The sequence below is a fragment of the Guillardia theta genome (genome assembly GCF_000315625.1).
Source record: "Guillardia theta CCMP2712 unplaced genomic scaffold GUITHscaffold_114, whole genome shotgun sequence".
NCBI classification, from domain to species: Eukaryota; class Cryptophyceae; order Pyrenomonadales; family Geminigeraceae; genus Guillardia; species Guillardia theta.
Genome location: NW_005434560.1, coordinates 9,467 through 30,349, shown reverse-complemented (window position 1 = coordinate 30,349; position 20,883 = coordinate 9,467). Strand labels below are relative to the sequence as shown.

Here is a 20,883-nt window from a genome sequence, read left to right as displayed (position 1 = left end):
CCTGTTTCCACGGGCCCGGACGGCCCGCACGGGCCTGGAGCTCGCCGGAGAGGCCCGGAATATGCCCAAAGGATGTCAATCAGGCCGATCCAAAGCAAAGAGACATAATCAGGACTTTTTGGAGAGATTTCCCGACGTTATAAGGCGGGCCCTGCGGGCCCGCCTCAGTATATATATGAGTCGGATGACACAAGGAGGTATCAGATCAGTCTAGATGGAGGCAAATGAGCCTCTCCATGACCTCAGATGGAAGGTGGGAGGGGATCTGGGGGTATGTTTGCGGTGGGGCTCCCGACGTTATATGGCCCCCCCCTGCGGGCCCCCCTCCGTATATATATGAGTCGGATGACACAAGGAGGTATCAGATCAGTCTAGATGGAGGCCAATGAGCCTCTCCATGACCTCAGATGGAAGGTGGGAGGGGATCTGGGGGTATGTTTGCGGTGGGGCTCCCGACGTTATGAGTTTTTTGTAAGGCGGGCCCTGCGGGCCCGCCTCAGTATATATATGAGTCGGATGACACAAGGAGGTATCCCCCGGCCAATCTCCGGACACTTAGCCTCCTGGCGGGCCTCCAGGGGGTCTGAGGCGGGGCTGAAGGCTGCAGTCGGTCTACTGACGGGCCCGGCCGGCAGGATCCGTCGAGAAACAGGGGGGTCAAGGGAGGTTTTCTTCCCCTGGGAGAAATTTTTGGATCTGCGATATAAAAAAGTCTTGTCGGGGAGGTATAAAATGATATGGGAGAGAAGCCGGGAAGAAAAACTTGACTTGCAACGTATTTATACTTATAGGATTTTTTTCGAGGTCGACACGGTCCGCTGACCGGTCACGGCCGCCCGGAGAGATCAGGCCCCCGGCCAACATGTACTAATTGATCGGAAATCTCTCCAAAAAGTCCTGATTATGTCTCTTTGCTTTGGATCGGCCTGATTGACATCCTTTGGGCATATTCCGGGCCTCTCCGGCGAGCTCCAGGCCCGTGCGGGCCGTCCTGGCCCGTGGAAACAGGTTATGAGCCTCCCGACAAAATGCCAGTGTGGCGCTTGAGCCGAGGGGTCGCGGGGAGGTATAAAATGATATGGGAGAGAAGCCGGGAAGAAAAAACTTGCAACGTATTTATACGTATAGGATTTTTTTCGAGGTCGAAACTCAACTGGAAATTGACAGGGTTTTTCACGTATTTTCCACCTTTCGTGAAGTCTGTATCTACCCCAATGATTGCGTTGGAATTTACAATCTCATCGCCCTCCATCACAAGCATCATCGTCCTCATACCCCTCATCATCACCCTCATAGCGTTGACATTTTGATTTGTCTGTTTTGGGCTGTATGCTTTCCCGTGGGGGGGTTGTTCTGCTTTCTAGGTAGATTTGGGGGTGGCGTGTTTGAGAATCTGAAATAGGGTTCGAATTCAGCTTTATAATTCTCATTTTGTTTTCCAATAAGATATTTTAGACTGTATTGTGTAATGGTTGAGTATAAACAGAGAAGTAGGGCTACACCCCACAAGTTACAGTCAGATCGTGGGGTAGTCTACCAACTTAGTTGTAAAGCCTTCTTGTGGTACAAATTTATAAACAAGTTTGAAACTCCCCCTACACGCCATGAGCCTCCCCTTGCACGGGGCACGTCGCACCGCTCTGTACTGCCCTAACGATGGCTCGCAAACAGCAAGCCCGCGGCAGCGTGTGCAGATGTCAGATGTTCACCGAACATACTCATGGGAAATTCCTGAGGTGTAGAGATGATGATCCTTGAGGAGTGATTGGTAGAGCTCGTGAATCTCACGAAAAATCGTTTGGTAAGCGAAGAGCATGAATAATACAAGTGAAAACACCATCACAGGGTTACATTGCAATCGAAACCAAAGCGTAAAATACCCTAAGCTATCTGTGATGCATGACAGGGAAACTGAGTTGGAGTAAATGGATGGAGGTTACACACAAGACGACAGGGAATCATCATCAGATGGTGACTGGATTGTTCAAAAGCTGTACGGTCACCTGTGAGCTCAAGAACACATATCTGCACGACTATGTCTGATAGTCTCGCAAGAAGATGCCAATAAATAATGCACGGTGCATTTTAGCAGTGAGCTGCTCGACTGCTTGAAACAACCATGATCCGCAGTGCTGTCGAATGATGTCGGACAAGCAAGTCCCGTGGTTCGTGAAGGATTCTTCATCTGATTTTCAAGGACGTGTTTGAACGATGAAACATTTTGCAAATCACCAAGGCCTAGGTCATTTCATCACATGATGCATCATGTGAATATTACTGGTGTGAACTTGCATCGGATTTTGTTCATCAATGAGCCGCTGCCAAGCAGATGATCTCAACGCAAACATGAGCACTTTTGAAGATGCCAATATTCCAGGCCGTAGAGCATGTATGATGTGGCCACATGTCACATGCTTCTTGGTTCACATAGATACACCTTCGCAAGGCAAAAGATGGAACGTGTTCTTGATTACAAGGAGGTCGGTTGTGCTTTTACCCTGATTGAAACTCTTCTAATAAAGATGCGATACCCTGGATGTGGAATTCTATTTATTGATTCACAGCGTTTGTGATCCTTTTACAATCACCGAGTGCTTGTTCTGTTGAACAAGGCACTCCTCTGTAGTGCCACATGCGACAAGAACTCTACAACTGCACGGCAGCATTGCGAACCGTCAAAACAAGGCAGGATTGATTCGAAGAACATCTCATTTATTTTTATTGATGCTCAAATTTATCTGCACATTGTTTCATTTCTGACTAGGTTTCTGAAGCGTTGTGGAAACATCATGACTGAGGAAGAAATCCAAGTGCAGAAAAATCATCCTACGTCATGAAACATGGAAATGCAATGGTCAATGCACTTGATCATGGATATAGTGATTCATGATCAACAACAATTCTCTACAGTAATCTATGCGAGCAGGTGAAGTCATCCTTTTTGCAAACGTCTCTTCATGCACCGTTGAACGGTTGAGTGCGTGTGAGCCTGTCTGTTGTATACACAACCTTGCGTAAGACGTTGAGTTCAGATGATCTTAGGATCTCTGTTTATTAAGCACACACGCTCATCAGATCAGCAGCACCACTGCAGGAATCTGCATCGTCATCCTATTTCCCTACGCTACGTCCAAGGGGCGTCCGGTATGAGTCCAGAATACAACATCGCTCCCACTGCGAGACGACAAGAAGGTCCACCTGTCGTTGACTTCGCTCAGAAGAATCTTGAGTTAAGGATCTGCAGAAGAAGAGGAAGAAGAGCGGCGGGAAGGTGACGCTTGAGCTAATAAAGAAGATTCAAATTGTTGAATTAAAGCACGAATACCAGATTTCTTGTTGAGTTCAGAAGCTGATTTCCAGGAGTGATCAGCTGGGTTAGGATAGCCTTTCCAATGAACAAGATATTGGATACCACGACCACGTTGACGTTTGTCGAGAATTTGTTCCACTTCGTATTCAAGTCCTTGAGCTGTCGAAAGAGGATCCGGTCGATCGACGTGAAGCTCGAAGTTGGGATCACGGTCCTGATGGGGGCGAAGCCACTTGAGGTTGAAGACGCTGTGTTCAAGATGACGAAAGCGATCTGTCAGTTCGAGATGAACAGTGTTGTCAGAAACAAAGGAGAGGATCTTGAAGGGACCAATAAAACGAGGACGGAGCTTGGGAAAGCTGTCGGTGATGGGAATATTCGTCGTTGAGAGCCACACGAGATCGCCGATGTTGAAATTGTGAGGGCGACGGTGTTGGTCAAGGGTCTGTTCAGTTGAACGAGCCATGTGATCGAGGGCGTCGCGAGCTGCTTCCATGTGCACTTGGATGGCTTCGCGAATGTCGTCAGGATCATCAGACGAGTTGGAAAGGTCAGGGAGAGCCAGTTGAGTTTTGACGTTGCGGCCATAAATAATCTCGAATGGCGCAAGGCCTGTGGAACGTTTGACGGAAGAATTGTAATGCATCTCGAAGAGGGGAAGAAATCTGTCCCAGTCATGGTTGACGCGATTGGCACAGTAGATGCGGAGAGCTTCAATCAAGACGGAGTTGAGGCGTTCAGGTCGAGCATTGCCTTGAGGATAGTAAGGCGAAGAATGCTTGATTTTGACCTGCAAGAGTTCGAAAAGTTTAGTCCAGAAGGCAGAAGAGAAGATTTTTGCATTATCTGAAATGATTTCGTTGGGAAGGCCTTGGTTGGCGCAGACTTTCGAAACAAAAAGATCGGCAGCTTGTTGAGAGGTGAGAGTCTTCTTGCATGGAGACAGAAAGACACGTCCAGAAAAGTTGTCAACACAAACGAAGATCGAGTCGTAATGAGAACGAGTAGGCGGGAAGCCGGAAACGACATCGATGGAGATTGTAGCAAAACGATCAGACGGAGCTGCTTGACTGTGCGACGGTCCCATCTGTGGCTTGCGATAAGATTTGTATTGGATGCAAGATTGACAGGAAAGGATATAACGTTCGACTTGTTGACGCATAGAGGGCCAATAAACAACAGGAACAAGAGCCAAGTATGTTCGAGAGAAGCCGCGGTGACTGTGAAGGTCATGGGCACGGTATAGAACTTCTTTGCGAACAGATTGAGGAATGCAAATGCGTTGTCGGTGAAGACTATCTGTTAGAATCAGGAGATGATTTTCAATGTGAAAATGCTTGTACGATGGGTTGTTTTGAACTGCTTGATAGATTGTAGAAAAGTATGAACACGAGGAATATGCTTGGACGATTGTGTCGTGAAGAGATTCAACGAGAGAAGCATTATCAGCAGGAGCATCGAGAGCAAGGAGATGATGAAAATCTTGATCATCTGAATGTAGGATTGCGTCATCGCGTGGAGGTGCGACGTCGTCGTCGGGATATTGGCGGCTGAGAGCGTCAGGGACGACATTATCGGTACCTTTCACGTGCGCGATCTCGACGATAGAGAATTCACTGAGAGTTTCTAACCAGCGGCGAAGACGACCTTTGAGATCCTTTTGAGTTTGAAAGTACGTGAGAGCCTTGTGATCAGTACGAAGGATGATGGGCTTGCCAAGAAGATAAAATTGGAAGTGAAGAAGCACGTCTTTGATGGCCAAAAGTTCGCGCTCAGTGGTTTGATAATTTCTTTCTGCATCAGTAAACAGGCGACTGTAGAATCCAATGACTTTCTCTTTGTTGTCAGCGTCGTACTGAAGAAGAACACCGCCGAGAGCTGTGTTTGAGGCATCGGTGTGAACTTCTGTCCTAAGCGCTGGATCAAAGTGAGAGAGAATTGGGGAGGAGGTTAACCGGTGTTTGAGAAGATCAAAGGCTTGCTGACACTCGGGAGTCCATTGAAAGACGACATTCTTACGAAGAAGAGCATGAAGAGGAGCAGCAATGTGGGCATAGTTGCGAATAAAGCGACGGTAATATCCGGAGAGCCCAAGAAATATTTTGATCTCCTTTGCGTTGCTGGGTGGTGGCCAGTCAAGGATCGCGCTGGTCTTACTGGATTGAGTCGATATGCCATCAGCAGAGATTTGATGACCGAGGAACTCGACACTATCTTGAAAGAGCTTGACTTTTGATTTCTTGAGGTAAACTTGATTCTCGCGGCAGCGCAGAAGAACGCGACGTAGAGTGTTGAGGTGTTGATCAAACGTGCCGAAATCAAGGATGAGCAAGTCATCAATGTACGGGAATACACTGGTAATATCACGAAAGAGAAGAGTAATCCATTCTTGAAAAATATTGCTTGCGTGAATGTAGCCGAATGGAAGATTGCGAAACTGATATTTGCCAAACTTGGTGATGATGGCGACATATTTGCGATGATCAGGGGCAACAGGAATTTGCCAAAAACCGCGGAGAAGATCGAGAGCTGAAATCCAAAGTTTGTATTCAGAAGGGTGCAAGAAACGCTTGGATTTACGAATGACCTCGGCGACAGATTCTAACATCTCCTCAGGGTTAGGAGTGGGATACCTGGGGTTGCTGTGGACCATGGCATTAAGTTTTCGCAAGTCAGTGCAAAGACGATAGCTGGAGGGATCTGTAGGAGATCGAGGGTCGTTTTTGCGGCGACTGTAAAGCACGGGGAAGCCAAAGGGGCTGTTGGAAGGTTCGATGATGTTGCGAGATAACAAATATTCCAACGTCTTTTGAAGTTCTTGTTCGAGGAAAAGCGGGAGCCGATAGGGTCGTAGACTGACAGGTTTAGCATCAGGTAAAATGTCAATGGTGGCCTGAAATTCACGAGAAATGTTATAATTGGCGGGCAGATCATCGGTAATGACAGCAGAAAATTCGTCCAGAAGTAAAGAAATTGCTTGCTCCTCTGGGGACACATCAGAAGAACGAGCCGGAGAGAAAGAACTGGCTGACGGTGGCGTGGAGGATGAATCAACTTGGAGAACGCAAAGAAACCAATCGTCCTCATCGTTGTCTTGTTGTTGAGAAGCAAAAACATCGGTCAATGACAGGAAAGTAACTTGCGCAAAGGATTGGGGAGCTGTAAGACAATTAAGCGGAATCATTTCACATGTCGGAAGACGCACGAGTTGTTGCTTGTGGGAAGATTCAATCCATACTTCACGGGTTCGGGCACGAAAAACAAGTCCATATCGAGTTTGCCACGTCAGGGAAAAAATGCATGTAGATAATGTAGAAGGCAGCACATTGAAATTATCGGTAAATGAGTGTTTGCCAATTGAATAAGTAAGAGAAATAATGCCGAGAGTCTGTAAGTGAACTCCATTGGCGACGCATACAGGGATACGAATAGAGCTGTCAATAGCTGATAAGGGAATATGCAAACGATCGAGGAGGGCGGTCGAAATAACATCGACAGCAGCACCGCCATCGAGAAGAGCTGTAAAATGATAAGGGTCAGCATCAGGAGAAATAGATGAACAAGTCACGGGAAATTTGATGAGATCGGTGACCAGCGATGCTGAATTGTGCAGAACGGAAGGGGACGGAGTTTCAGCTGAGAAGATGAAATGAGAGCACAGCTGGGGCTCCGTAGAAGAAGAAATCATGCTCGTCGTCGAACTGCAATAACCGAGAGCATGACCTGCGGTACCCTATTCCTGAGGCGGGGGATCAGCAGGAGGCTGAGCTCTTGCTGATGAGGACGAAGAGACTGTCCCAGGAGGAGCAGAAGCGGAGGCGACTGCAGGGGAATGCGTGACGGGACCGGGAGAGCCCGGGTTAGGAGCTGGAGCACCATTCTGAAGGAGAGCCGTGATGGCATTGACGATGGCGGCTTGACTCGCTGGAGGATGGGAGGGCTGTGTCACGGCGGAAGAAGCATTGCGATCAGCTTGCTTTTTCTTGCGGCAGTACTTCAACGTGTGTCCAGAACGTTTGCAGTACGTGCAGAAATAATTTGGGGGAGAACTGGAGGACTGCGCGGGAGCTGGGGAGGGCTGAACTCCTGGCGTCGACGGAGAGGGTTGAAGGGCACAAATGGGCTGTGGAGCCGGAACCAAAGAAGACGGTTTGACGAAGGCGAAAGCTTTCTGTGCGAGAAGCGACATCGTGGCAGCTGTAGCAGGATGCATGTGCGCTATGGGGACCATAACGAGTCGAACTTCCGGGTCGAGAAAACCGTTGGCAAATTGCTGAAGAAGATTGTGCTCTTGAAATACGACAGTTTCAGATTTGTAGAGTAAAAGTTCGTCAACATAACGTTGCGTCCGAAGAGTATAATCAGTGATCGATTCGTTGACGCCTTGACAGAGATTGGTCACTTGGTGCTGTAGTTTGGCGATGTGAGCCGCGGGAGGAAATTGCTGCGTGATGAAAAGACAGAATTCCGACCAAGGAAGAAGAAACCATTCGTCAAGAGGACGATCGTGAGACATGCGTTGAAGAACAGAGTCATCAAGAAATGTCGTTGTATAGTAAACCCACAGGTTGCCGGGAATCCGTTGAACAGACAGAGCGCGTCCCATCTGAGAGAGCCAGCTGTGAATGCTTCGAGAATCAGCCTGACCGATAAAGGGGGTGATGGACGTTCGGGGCTGAAATTTCGGGAGTTTGTCACCAGGGAAAGGTTGAGAAGGACGGACGGGCGTGGGCTGAGGAATCAGCGACATGCACGCGTCACGAGAGGGATTCTGCTGCATGTTAGAAGCACGAATACCTGGCAACGGAGTCATCAGTCGCTCTGGTAAGAGAGAAACTGGAGGGGGAGCTTCGGGAATCGACGAAGGGTCTGACTCAACCGGGATGACATGCGTCTGCATCAGCCGAGGGCTGGGAGGGGAGGGAGAACTCGCCATGCGCGGAGACGGCTGCGCGCTAGACGGTGCTGGGAGGGGCTTCAAGCGCTGGATTGCTGCCACAGAGGTTGAAAGGGCGGAAACCAGACGGTCTTGAAGTTCGTAGGATTGAGCAAATAGACGATCATTGAATTCCTGAGATTGCTCAAATTGACGATCCAGCTTGCGTTCAAGTGCTTCTTGACGTTGCTGGGCATCTGCGTTCTGTTGCAGGAGTAAAGCAAAAAGTTGACGAAGAGATGGTTCCTTGTCGTTGGTGGCAGGAGAATTTCGACCTGAAGACATCGCAGGGATGGGCTCTGCGGCAGGGGCATTCCGACCCGAAGACATCGCAGGGATGGGCTCTGCGGCAGGGGTACGCGGAGAAAAAGCACCAAAAGCGGAAGGACGGGAAGCATGCGGTGCCGGAGACTCCTGTCCGAAGATAGACGGGGCTGGTACTGGCGTGAAAAAAAATGGGCGAGCACCAGAAGCTGGGCGAGCACCAGAAGCTGGATGGGAATCCTGCTGTGGTCGATCTTGCATAATTGAATCATCATCTTTCGTTGCGGAAAAAGGACGGGGGAATTGAAATTGTTGAGCTCCAATATTTGGATGGATCGAAGTTGAATCAGAGACTTGTTCCGTAGATGTCGGAATCCTTCGTTCACTGGTCTGAGCCTTACGCGATTTTCTCACTTTCAATACTGATAGTTTGCTTGCTTTCTTTGCTGAAATCATCCTTTGAGATTCTGAATCAGTGCTGGAATGTGAACCAATTCGCTACCATATGTTGTATACACAACCTTGCGTAAGACGTTGAGTTCAGATGATCTTAGGATCTCTGTTTATTAAGCACACACGCTCATCAGATCAGCAGCACCACTGCAGGAATCTGCATCGTCATCCTATTTCCCTACGCTACGTCCAAGGGGCGTCCGGTATGAGTCCAGAATACAACACTGTCCTCTGTAGAAAAGTGAAGTGCATGAATCCTGACCGTAAGACTAGAAGAATTGAAAGTGAGCGATGACATGAGAACATATTGTTAGACAGAAAAGTCGCTCAAGGTACAGTTGAATACAAATTTCTCACAAATCATGCATTTGAGCGCAACGTGCAACGCACTGCAATTTGAAAGAAGGGTCAATCAGAGTTGATTCTGTTCAATGGTGTATCCATTATTAGTTCCTTACTTGTTCATAAAAATGTCATCATGTCTTCGAAGCATATTTGCAAGTACACTCGCGGATTGTATGAACCAAGGGCACATATTACATTACACGCTGGATGATTCAAACCTTGGCCCAACCTGCAGAGTTGAGAAAGAAGCTCGATCATCTCTTACAGATGTGATATGAGATCTTCATCTCATTCCTATCTCAGTTGGGTTGGATTCGAAGTCTCTCAATATCAAGGTTCATCCTCGCGAGTCAGGAAGGCACCATTTCATCGCCTCTTGCTCGTCCAGGGAGAGGGGGCTTGGGGAATGAGAAAAGGGGGCTACCCCCCACCCCCTATTACGCAGTTTCAAATTCTTTCAAAGGTGGGTGGTTGAGGGTGCTCCATGCCTACCCCACCCCCCAACAACAGTCAAATGGAGGGGTTCTCGGAAGTCGAAGTTCCGACCAGTTTGGCCCTCATTTTGTACCATGTAAGAGCTGCAATTTTAAGTTGGTACCACAGATACTCCTAAAATGCGTACTTTTACATTGGTTTGGCGTGGTGAGGTGTCCACGCCACCAAATTCAAATCACCCTACCCCTCTTTGGCCCTGCACAGCAACGATTTTCATGAGAGCGACTACCCTCCCACATGACTTCTCAAAGGAGGGTACTCCCAATTGGCATGGAATGAAGGGACCCCTCAGGTCCTTCGAAAAAAAAAAAATATTGCCAATTTTTCCTATGAGCGCCCGGCCGGAAAAGCAACGCTATGCACATACCGTTTCATCCCCTCATGAAATTCCAGCATCGAGTAAAAAACCTAGTAGTATTATTCCAACAGGGTTCAGGAAATTGGTTTGTCCGGCATGTGTTATATAAGAACTTTTATAAGTAGCATAATTTTTGTGCTACCCCTACTAAACACTTCAAGTACCCTAGTAAAATCATGCCCTGCTTTCCAAAGGTATTATTTGGCATTCATTGAAGATGCAGGACAAAATATTTACTCAACTTTGCCCTCCCTGCCGGACAAGACCTTATGCTCGTGTCCGGCATCTGTCAGACACTTGTCCGGACTACATCTTACACCTCTAATTAGCTAGCGTTTTCAGGATTTTTCCTAGTTCAAATCCCTGTCCGACGGATTTCCTGAAATCCCAAACTTTATTAAAACTATTTTAGGGGTGCGGAATCTGAGTACCCCTACTTTTACGGGTTGACAGAGGGGATGTCTTATTTGTAAAAATTTATTGAAAAACATCATGACCAAAACAGGAAATTTCAATTAGAGATTTTTTTTCACTCAACTCTGGACCTCTAATTGCTCCTACCCCCTAAATCCTGAGCCTCCTGCGTAGTAGTTTATTGCAGCCCCCGGCCCCCTCCACCCCCCACCCCCCCTTTCATGCCTGCAACCGCGCAAATCGCTCAGCATGGCCACAGCCGCTGGATCACAAGGTAGCCGTCAGAAATGCTTGTTCGGTTCACGATGCAAGGTTAGGGACGACGCAGCTCAACTGTATCAATGTACTGTCTGCTCAAACATGTTTCATCATCTTTGTGCTAGTGAATGGAGTGAAGAGTGGAGTGATTGTGGTTGCTCGACTCGCAACCCAAAAGGAACAAAGGGACCAAAAACTTCAGCGCAGCAGCAAACCCCAAAAGTTGTTCCTTCCATCTCTGAAGAACAAATCGCGGAATCAATTGTGGAATACGTTTCAGGGACTAACAGAACTAGACGGGTATGCAACAAGGAGAACGATCACGACGCAGACGGAGTTGCAGAGAGAGAGGTAGGCGGAGACGAAGCCTCGGACGAAGACGAAGACGAAGAAGAAGACGACGACGAGGACGATAACGAGGAAGTGGAGGAAATGGAAGGCGAGGACGAACAAGAAACAAGAGAAAGAATCGAGTCTGTCAAAGACAGGATGCTCTCGGACAATTCGAAGGCATGTTACTTGAGTTCTGTAAGTCAGCTGATTGCATGGTTGTATGAAACCAAACCATTTTGTTTGAATCACGAATTCAAGAGTTGTTTAGACAACGAACCCAGAAATCGTGGTCCAATTACCAAGAAGATCAAAGAATTGTTGAAGAGAAGAGAATTGTTACCATTCAACACGAGAAGGTTCTCATACAAGCAATGGACCAGCTATGTGGTAAATGTCATGATGAAGAAAAAGTTGAAATTTTCGTCATACGTAGCTTTGAGATCAGGTGTTAGGCATTTCTATAGAAGGCACCACAAGACCAAAACGTACAGGAGAAAGTTCGACGTTCAGATAGCCGATTTCTATAAAGGTCTTCAGAACACCATCGCAGATGAGAGAGCCGTGAGTGGAACGAAATTGTCATCTGGCAAGGATCCATTACCCTTTAGTTTGTATGTCATAATGGGTGGAGAGTTGCTGAAATGTAAGAAGATGGATTTAATAGTTGGTCGTACCTTCCTGATACTAAGTTGGAATCTGATCTGCAGATCTTTCAATACGGCTGAGATTCTGTTTCAACACATGGGATGGAAAGACGATCACATGTGGATATGTTTTCCTCATAGCAAGACAGATCAAGTTGGAGAACGGAACGAGCCGAAATCAATATATGCCAATCCGATCTGTCCTGCAATTTGCCCCATTCTTGCTATGGGTGTGTACCTAATGAGTCATTCTCCAGACACCAGGAAGTTGTTTCCAGGTGTACTTGGCATGAAATGTGGTTGATACTGATGCATTTTTTGGGCATGATAGGTGGCAGTCAATACCATCGTTTTGTCAATTGTCTGCAGAAAGTCATGACACTGCCCGAACGGGGTGAGTGTGATGAATCTTCTAGCGCACAGGATGCTCCGTATGATTACCGAGCCATTCGGAAAGCTGTCTGTCAGGAGCTGCAAAGACTTGGGATGAACAAGGAGGATTTAGGCACCCACTCCATTCGAAAGGTGAGATAATGATTGATGATGTGAAGATTGTTTGAACCCTACGTGTAGGGTGCAGCGACGTATTGTACAAGTGGTTCTACTCACTGTCCATCAGTTACCGCGGTTTCTGACCGAGCCAGTTGGAACAACGGAACAATTCCCAAGACTTACTTCAAGTACGAGGCTGCATCAGATCTGTTTGTTGGTCGTACGGCCTGTGGATTACCCATTCATTCGGCGATGTTTGCGTCATTACCTCCACAGTTCAAGAAGGGAAATGATGAATTAGTACAGAGTACGATTCAGTTATGTTTTCCTACATTGCCAGGGAATATGAATGGGATTCTGATACATTGCTTAGCAAGCATTGTGTATCATTTCGATTACTTGAGAAAGGAGTTGGACCCCAGTCATCCATTATGGAGCTGCGCATTGTTTCGGGATACTGGAATTTATGAACAGCTGAAAGAGCAAGTTTTAGTTCTGCTTCCTACAGACGTACCCACAGAGATGAATGAAAGTTCCGAGAACATGATGTGCACTGTGCAGGTTCCCATTTATCGTAGTACTGGATGTCCGCCTCATGTCACATCACTGGTTCACGAAAAGCAGTGGATGATGAAGACACAACTTTTGCAAGAGAAGCTTGATCAAGTGGTGGCAGGCAATGAACAGCTGGTGGCAGCCAATGAACAGCTGGTGGCAGCCAATGAACAGCTGAGACTGAAGCAAGACAGCATGATGCAAAAGATGGAGGTGCAATTCAAGGAGATTGTCAACTATTTTAAACAGTCTCAGGGAAAGAATGAGGAAAATCGCCTGCTATTGCTACAACAGCTTGAAGTATCTATGCAACAAAATCATGGCCACGAGAACTTCACGGTGCAAATGCAACTACGAGAAGTAGTTGCAAAGCTACAGGAAGGTTGGGACATGCAGAAACGGATGATAGAGAATTTGCAGCAGCAACAACTTGAATTGCTCCAGCACCTGCAGCAGCAGCAGCAGCAGCAGCAGCAGCAGCAGCAGCAGCAGCAGCAGCAGCAGCAGCAGCAGCAGCAGCAGCAGCAGCAGCAGCAGGTAGTGCAACCACAGCAAGTGCAACAACGGCAAGAGGAAGTATGTCAGGAGCCACTTCATTCACAGCAGCAGCCAGAAGTACAGCAGTGCCAAGGTCAGAGGCTTCTTCCGGAAGATATACGAGTATCGGACGACCGGGCAGGAGTAACAGAGGCAGCCTGGAGCATTTGGCATTGTGGCAACAATTTAAAAGGACTTCCACCGCTGAAACGTATGAGGGGAAAAGATTTGACACAGAAGAGCCAAGATAAACGATTGACAGATATGAAGTTTTTCATGAGGCAATTTCATCAATTCATAAGGAAGGTGATCAGGGACAGCGAACAGGACAATGAAGCGAGAAGGAGGGAAATGGACCAACTGGTTTGTATAGAGCGGGGGAATCCTTCAGTCCGAGAAACGAATGAATTCTTCATGAAGTATGCCCATCAATACCTGAATTGGATCGACATTGGAGCTGCCAGTAGCAGTTCGACGAATCGAAGTGGACAGCTAAAATGGACAAGTTATGTTCGCAAACTGCGAATCAAGTGCACCTTCTAGACCTTGATGAACTGGAGTGGCTGTGGAATTGAAGTTTAGATCTTACATAAATGGTATGGAACCTCGAACCGCGGGTGACGTAAAGATGCAACGATGCGTTCAAGTTGTGTGTTGACTCGAACTGTGAAAATTTGGCTAAGTGTTGGACACTCTGAGGCGGGTGGCCACACAAAGCGGAGGGTGGGGATGGGGGTTCGACGTGCAGGGGTGGGTACTAAATGATAGATTTGGAGGGGTGGGGTCCATTTCCGAACAATTTTTATGTTACTTCTATAGTAAATGGAAAAACCGACAATAAAGAACTGTAATCTCCTGTTTTGGTCTTACAAGTGTAAATATACACCACGGTTCCACAACGTTAATCCTACGCCCCTATAAAAAGGGAAGGGGGCTTGGAGATCCAACATGATCATGCTTACAGTGCTAGTCACGGGAGGAAGCGGACTTGTTGGAAAGGCGATTGAGCGAAAGGTTCAAGGAGGCCGCTTTCTTGAGATGGGGATACAATTCGTGTTCCTTTCCTCCAAAGAGGCAGATCTAAGGTCTGGGATTGCAAAAGCACTGCTTGTGATTGATGGTGGGGTCGTAATCTGTCCTCAGAAATATCACTGAAACTCGTCAAATATTTGAGCAATACAACCCAACCTACGTCATTCACTTGGCCGCAAGAGTGGTAAAGTCTGGGTCTGGGTTCTTTTCCTGAACTGCAATAGGGTGGTTTGTACAAAAATTTAGTTTCGAAGGTGAGGCGTCGGTCAAATATTTGATTTTGAATCATATCAGGTCGAGATGTTGAGTGAAAATCTCTCAATCAATCAAAACGCAAGAATTCACCATTATGTCTTATTACTGTTAAGCTTGTTTGTAAAAGGTGCTGCAATGCTGCCATGAATTTGGAGTTACGCGCTGCGTGAATGTTTCATCAACATGTGCTTTTCCGAACGAGGTTGAACATCATGAGCAATATTGTTTTTTGCTGGTTTAACAATCCCCAAGATTGCGAACTATCCTTTGAAGGAGGAAGATATGCACAGTGGTCCGCCACACCCAAGCAATGAGGGATATGCTTATGCTAAAAGAGTGGTATTTTCCGTTTTAAATTGGTTTGACCTTACTAATCATATTCGTGTCTGAAAGTCTGAAGTTCTGATGCGAGCTTACAATGAACAGTATGGTCATCGTTATGTGACAGTTGTATACATTGCAAACTCAGTTGTGCATTCTGTCAGAATTTTGTAGATACCGACCAATGTATATGGACCTCATGACAATTTTGATATTGAGGACGCTCATGTTGTCCCTGGATTGATACACAAGGTGTGGTCTTGCCAGCTTCGCGTGCATTGCCTTCCGTTGATTCGTGGTAAGTGTTACAAGGCAAAACTCCAAGGCACAAACTTGACTATCTGTGGAAGTGGCAAACCTCTACGCCAGGTGCTTTTGTGTTGCTAGCAATGGTTGTGGTCCTGACACTCCTAGTAATGCTCAGTTTATTTTCTCTGATGATCTTGCCGAGCTTCTCTTGTGGACGCTGTTGCAGTACACTGTAGGTTAGCCTTTCTAGTTTCGGTTGTTAACAACGGATGCAGGGTTCGGATTCTCTAATCCTTGCACCTGATCGTGTTGACGAAGTCATGATATCAGGTTCATTTGTTTGCCCCTTCCTTGTCTAAAGAATTGCAGATCTCGCTTGTTTGATTGCACAAAGTATGAAATTTGATGAGGACAGATTGGTACAGCATTTAATTTTCCCATCACATGCTGATCAGATTTGAGATTTTCGACGCTTCCCAATCTGATGGGCAGTTGCGCAAAACTGCAAGCAATGAACGGTCTGTGAAATTTTAATCGTTTATATGCCTTTAAATCTTGCAAGGTTACGGAAGAATCTTCCCGGTTCAGGTGCTACATTCCTGCTGCTTCCATCAACTTTTGCTGTGTAGGGTTTACTTTTACTCCCCTCAAACTTGGGATTGATGCAACGGTGAAATGGTTTCTGGTAACTTCTTGGGATTCAAAGCAACCTTTGACAGTGAGTTTGCAGGAGAATTATGAATCTTGCCGAAGATAGATGATGTTCATCAATACGTTCACGCAAAATGTGCCGTTCATTGACGTTTAAGGTTGCACAGAATAAACTCATGATTTTGAACACGCCAAAAAGTTTCTGCAATCGAGCCTAGCCCGTTGCGCACCGAATTAGTCTAATAGAAGCATGCACTTATTGTTGCCCGCCTCCGCACTGGCAACATAACCCCGGATACCCTCCCATTGCATCTTCGGACATGGCGCTAAGGCTGCAGGGAGAGGTTCTCAGGCTGCAGTACGGTAAAGGCCGATTGTCAACTAGTTTCTGCTTAAACGAGCAAGCGAAACTGGAAGTATCCCATCATGCAAGGCTTGGCTCATAGCGTTGCTTTTCTTAAATCCACACATACCACCCCACTCGCAAGACTGCAGGTTCTCCTGCCTGAAGCCGTCGGCGATGTTTGGGAAGATGTCCATGAATATCTACATACCATGCACCTTGTTAATCGTTTCCCTCTCGGTCACAAGGTACTGGTTGCACATGAACCAGACATACTCCATGCAATGTTGTCCTCGTTGGGTCTCTGCTACGTCGCAAAGTCCCCGCGCGTGTATTGCAGGCGATAGGCGCTGCATGGGTCTCTGCTACGCCGCAAAGTCCCGCTTCACCCGCTGATCGCCAAAAAAAAAAAAAACTAACCCTGGGAGAAATGTCCTATGGGTTTTTGGATCTGCGATATAAAAAAGTCTTGTCTCGGTCACGTGATGTGTCACGTGACCGGTCAGGTGAGCCTGTCAGCCGGGTCACGGCCCCTGTCAGCCGGTATGTAGGCCCGGCAATTCCACGTCACTGTACGTTGGGGCGAAGGCCATCACGGATTGCTACTGCATCGATGGGTTTGTGGGTGTGCCAGGCGGCGTGTGCCATGCGGCCGTGACCGGTCAGCGGACCGTGTCAGCAGGCCCGTGACATGTCAGCCGGCTGACAGGGTCCGTGACCCGGCTGACAGGCTCACCTGACCGGTCACGTGACACATCACGTGACCGAGACAAGACTTTTTTATATCGCAGATCCCAAAAATTTTCTCCCAGGGGGAAGAAAACCTCCCTTGACCCCCCTGTTTCTCGACGGATCCTGCCGGCCGGGCCCGTCAGTAGACCGACTGCAGCCTTCAGCCCCGCCTCAGACCCCCTGGAGGCCCGCCAGGAGGCTAAGTGTCCGGAGATTGGCCGGGGGCCTGATCTCTCCGGCGGCGGCCGTGACCGGTCAGCGGACCGTGTCAGCAGGCCCGTGACATGTCAGCCGGCTGACAGGGTCCGTGACCCGGCTGACAGGCTCACCTGACCGGTCACGTGACACATCACGTGACCGAGACAAGACTTTTTTATATCGCAGATCCCAAAATTTTCTCCCAGGGGAAGAAAACCTCCCTTGACCCCCCTGTTTCTCGACGGATCCTGCCGGCCGGGCCCGTCAGTAGACCGACTGCAGCCTTCAGCCCCGCCTCAGACCCCCTGGAGGCCCGCCAGGAGGCTAAGTGTCCGGAGGTTGGCCGGGGGCCTGATCTCTCCGGGCGGCCGTGACCGGTCAGCGGACCGTGTCAGCAGGCCCGTGACATGTCAGCCGGCTGACAGGGTCCGTGACCCGGCTGACAGGCTCACCTGACCGGTCACGTGACACATCACGTGACCGAGACAAGACTTTTTTATATCGCAGATCCAAAAACCCATAGGACATTTCTCCCAGGGGGAAGAAAACCTCCCTTGACCCCCCTGTTTCTCGACGGATCCTGCCGGCCGGGCCCGTCAGTAGACCGACTGCAGCCTTCAGCCCCGCCTCAGACCCCCTGGAGGCCCGCCAGGAGGCTAAGTGTCCGGAGGTTGGCCGGGGGCCTGATCTCTCCGGGCGGCCGTGACCGGTCAGCGGACCGTGTCAGCAGGCCCGTGACATGTCAGCCGGCTGACAGGGTCCGTGACCCGGCTGACAGGCTCACCTGACCGGTCACGTGACACATCACGTGACCGAGACAAGACTTTTTTATATCGCAGATCCAAAAACCCAATAGGACATTTCTTCCCACGGGGGAAGGAAAAACCTACCCTTGACCCCCCTGTTTCTCGACGGATCCTGCCGGCCGGGCCCGTCAGTAGACCGACTGCAGCCTTCAGCCCCGCCTCAGACCCCCTGGAGGCCCGCCAGGAGGCTAAGTGTCCGGAGATTGGCCGGGGGCCTGATCTCTCCGGGCGGCCGTGACCGGTCAGCGGACCGTGTCAGCAGGCCCGTGACATGTCAGCCGGCTGACAGGGGCCGTGACCCGGCTGACAGGCTCACCTGACCGGTCACGTGACACATCACGTGACCGAGACAAGACTTTTTTATATCGCAGATCCAAAAACCCATAGGACATTTCTCCCAGGGGGAAGAAAACCTCCCTTGACCCCCCTGTTTCTCGACGGATCCTGCCGGCCGGGCCCGTCAGTAGACCGACTGCAGCCTTCAGCCCCGCCTCAGACCCCCTGGAGGCCCGCCAGGAGGCTAAGTGTCCGGAGGTTGGCCGGGGGCCTGATCTCTCCGGGCGGCCGTGACCGGTCAGCGGACCGTGTCAGCAGGCCCGTGACATGTCAGCCGGCTGACAGGGGCCGTGACCCGGCTGACAGGCTCACCTGACCGGTCACGTGACACATCACGTGACCGAGACAAGACTTTTTTATATCGCAGATCCAAAAACCCATAGGACATTTCTCCCAGGGGGAAGAAAACCTCCCTTGACCCCCCTGTTTCTCGACGGATCCTGCCGGCCGGGCCCGTCAGTAGACCGACTGCAGCCTTCAGCCCCGCCTCAGACCCCCTGGAGGCCCGCCAGGAGGCTAAGTGTCCGGAGATTGGCCGGGGGCCTGATCTCTCCGGGCGGCCGTGACCGGTCAGCGGACCGTGTCAGCAGGCCCGTGACATGTCAGCCGGCTGACAGGGTCCGTGACCCGGCTGACAGGCTCACCTGACCGGTCACGTGACACATCACGTGACCGAGACAAGACTTTTTTATATCGCAGATCCAAAAACCCATAGGACATTTCTCCCAGGGGGAAGAAAACCTCCCTTGACCCCCCTGTTTCTCGACGGATCCTGCCGGCCGGGCCCGTCAGTAGACCGACTGCAGCCTTCAGCCCCGCCTCAGACCCCCTGGAGGCCCGGCGGCGCCAGGAGGCTAAGTGTCCGGAGATTGGCCGGGGGCCTGATCTCTCCGGGCGGCCGTGACCGGTCAGCGGACCGTGTCAGCAGGCCCGTGACATGTCAGCCGGCTGACAGGGTCCGTGACCCGGCTGACAGGCTCACCTGACCGGTCACGTGACACATCACGTGACCGAGACAAGACTTTTTTTCAGCCCCGCCTCAGACCCCCTGGAGGCCCGCCAGGAGGCTAAGTGTCCGGAGATTGGCCGGGGGCCCGATCTCTCCGGGCGGCCCATTCTGGGGTCAAACCGCGTTGGTCTTTATTAACGCAAAAGAGGAATGCGTATGCTGTTCTCATAGGATACCGGTGGTGGTGTACCCCATCGTTTTTGAGGGGTGGCGCTCGGTAATATCAGTGGTAGGGGTGCTTCAAATTTTGAACTGGCGTGTCCACTTGTTTTAACGGTAATGAATTGTTTATTCGAATCCGTGGTACAAGCAGTTGTACTGAGTAACGGTTTATAACTGCTGATTTGTACCATCTAAAACAATTTTGATGACCCACCCTATCGATGAGGGTGGGGAAACACTCCCCATCATTCCCATCGTCAAATCGCACACCGTCATGCTGAGCCGCCGGGCGAGCACAGCAGCCAGGTCAGCGAGCTGCCACCATGAGCACAGGTGAAGGACTGCCGAGTAAGAAGATGATCGCAAGGTACACTTGGCATCAAGAATCCAGCATAAATTTTTACTTGGTGATCTTGCAGGAGTGGATCAATCTGCATGAGTTCGTCATCCTACATGTCCGACGACTAAGTCAATCGTATCATCAATGTTCTCTTCAAGACTTCTGGGCTCTCAGAGTAATGTACTTTATCTGAAAAGTGAACTGAATAATAATATCTGTAAGATAATGACGAGTTCACTTAATTAAGGCGCAATCACATCTCACTTGACTCCCTCCTCGGCATGTCTTCTGTACGCTTCGTTACATCGTTGCTTCACACGTTCAGAAAAAGTTTGATGATATTTGACTCTTTAAAATATGCCAATTACTTGACTCTCACGAAGCTCTTGTTGAAGTATCTCCCCTCCTCTCTCCAAACTCTCCTCACTCAAGTCCTTTGCATGTTCGCACATTTGGTGAAATGCATGAACTTTGCTTTGCTTCCCTAATGGCGGAGCTGTTGACGTCCAATTAAGCCTCAGATCATATCAGAGATCAAGTCTCGAGCTTGTCAGCTTGCATGCAAGAATCCATTGTGCGTTGCAATCAGACTGACATGAATGTAGAATCAAGGTTGGAGGTGATATCTGATTTGACATTTATTATTCATTCGAAGCATTTATCTCAGGATGTCGAACTACCAGCAAATTGACACTGACTTCCAGTCAATGATAATGACAACCACAATAGCATATGGTGCGCGCACAACAGAATCGAAGCACATGCTGTAGGTGCACTGCCATCCAACACTGTGCCGTTGGGTTTGCTGTCTTCAAGATTTTTCAATATTGTTTGTCACAAAGTGGCAAGGCTTTGAGCATGTGGACATGGATATATACAAGACTATGCATCTTCACAAAGTGGTTTTTAAGTCATGCAACAAGAGATGCATCATTCAAAGGCGGAGAAGTACAAACATGATGTGAACAAGTCATGTGGCACAGTGAAGCATCTCTCATAAATATGATATTCCATCCAGTACATGAAGATGAAGGTCTTCGTGGAATAAAGGTCTT

At 48.9% G+C, this 20,883-nt stretch overlaps 4 protein-coding genes across 4 annotated transcripts; 3 read left to right on the top strand and 1 right to left on the bottom strand.

Annotated features, from left to right (window-relative positions):
* Positions 1–7,043: 7,043 nt before the first annotated feature.
* GUITHDRAFT_117625 (hypothetical protein) lies at positions 7,044–8,785 on the bottom strand (the record flags this gene model as incomplete). The annotated part of the gene is made up of 2 exons (XM_005823045.1): positions 7,044–8,660; positions 8,714–8,785. The coding sequence occupies 2 exons, from the start codon at positions 8,783–8,785 to the stop codon at positions 7,044–7,046; spliced, it is 1,689 nt and encodes a 562-aa protein (XP_005823102.1).
* Positions 8,786–11,907: 3,122 nt separating this feature from the next.
* Positions 11,908–12,425, top strand: GUITHDRAFT_48520 (hypothetical protein; the record flags this gene model as incomplete). Its single annotated transcript, XM_005823044.1, has 4 exons — positions 11,908–12,088; positions 12,142–12,204; positions 12,268–12,335; positions 12,384–12,425. Coding segments are annotated over 4 exons (354 nt in total), but the record flags the coding sequence as incomplete, so codon positions are not given.
* A 201-nt stretch (positions 12,426–12,626) lies between these two features.
* Positions 12,627–13,664, top strand: GUITHDRAFT_48990 (hypothetical protein; the record flags this gene model as incomplete). Its single annotated transcript, XM_005823043.1, has 2 exons — positions 12,627–12,992; positions 13,443–13,664. Coding segments are annotated over 2 exons (588 nt in total), but the record flags the coding sequence as incomplete, so codon positions are not given.
* Positions 13,665–14,339: 675 nt separating this feature from the next.
* Positions 14,340–16,095, top strand: GUITHDRAFT_165816 (hypothetical protein; the record flags this gene model as incomplete). Its single annotated transcript, XM_005823042.1, has 16 exons — positions 14,340–14,479; positions 14,538–14,610; positions 14,651–14,680; positions 14,721–14,759; positions 14,809–14,883; positions 14,934–15,020; positions 15,075–15,131; positions 15,177–15,254; positions 15,306–15,371; positions 15,427–15,483; positions 15,527–15,581; positions 15,621–15,670; positions 15,714–15,769; positions 15,814–15,833; positions 15,881–15,936; positions 15,982–16,095. 16 exons carry the CDS (start codon positions 14,343–14,345, stop codon positions 16,006–16,008), a joined length of 963 nt encoding a protein of 320 aa, XP_005823099.1. The 3' UTR covers positions 16,009–16,095.
* Positions 16,096–20,883: the final 4,788 nt, after the last annotated feature.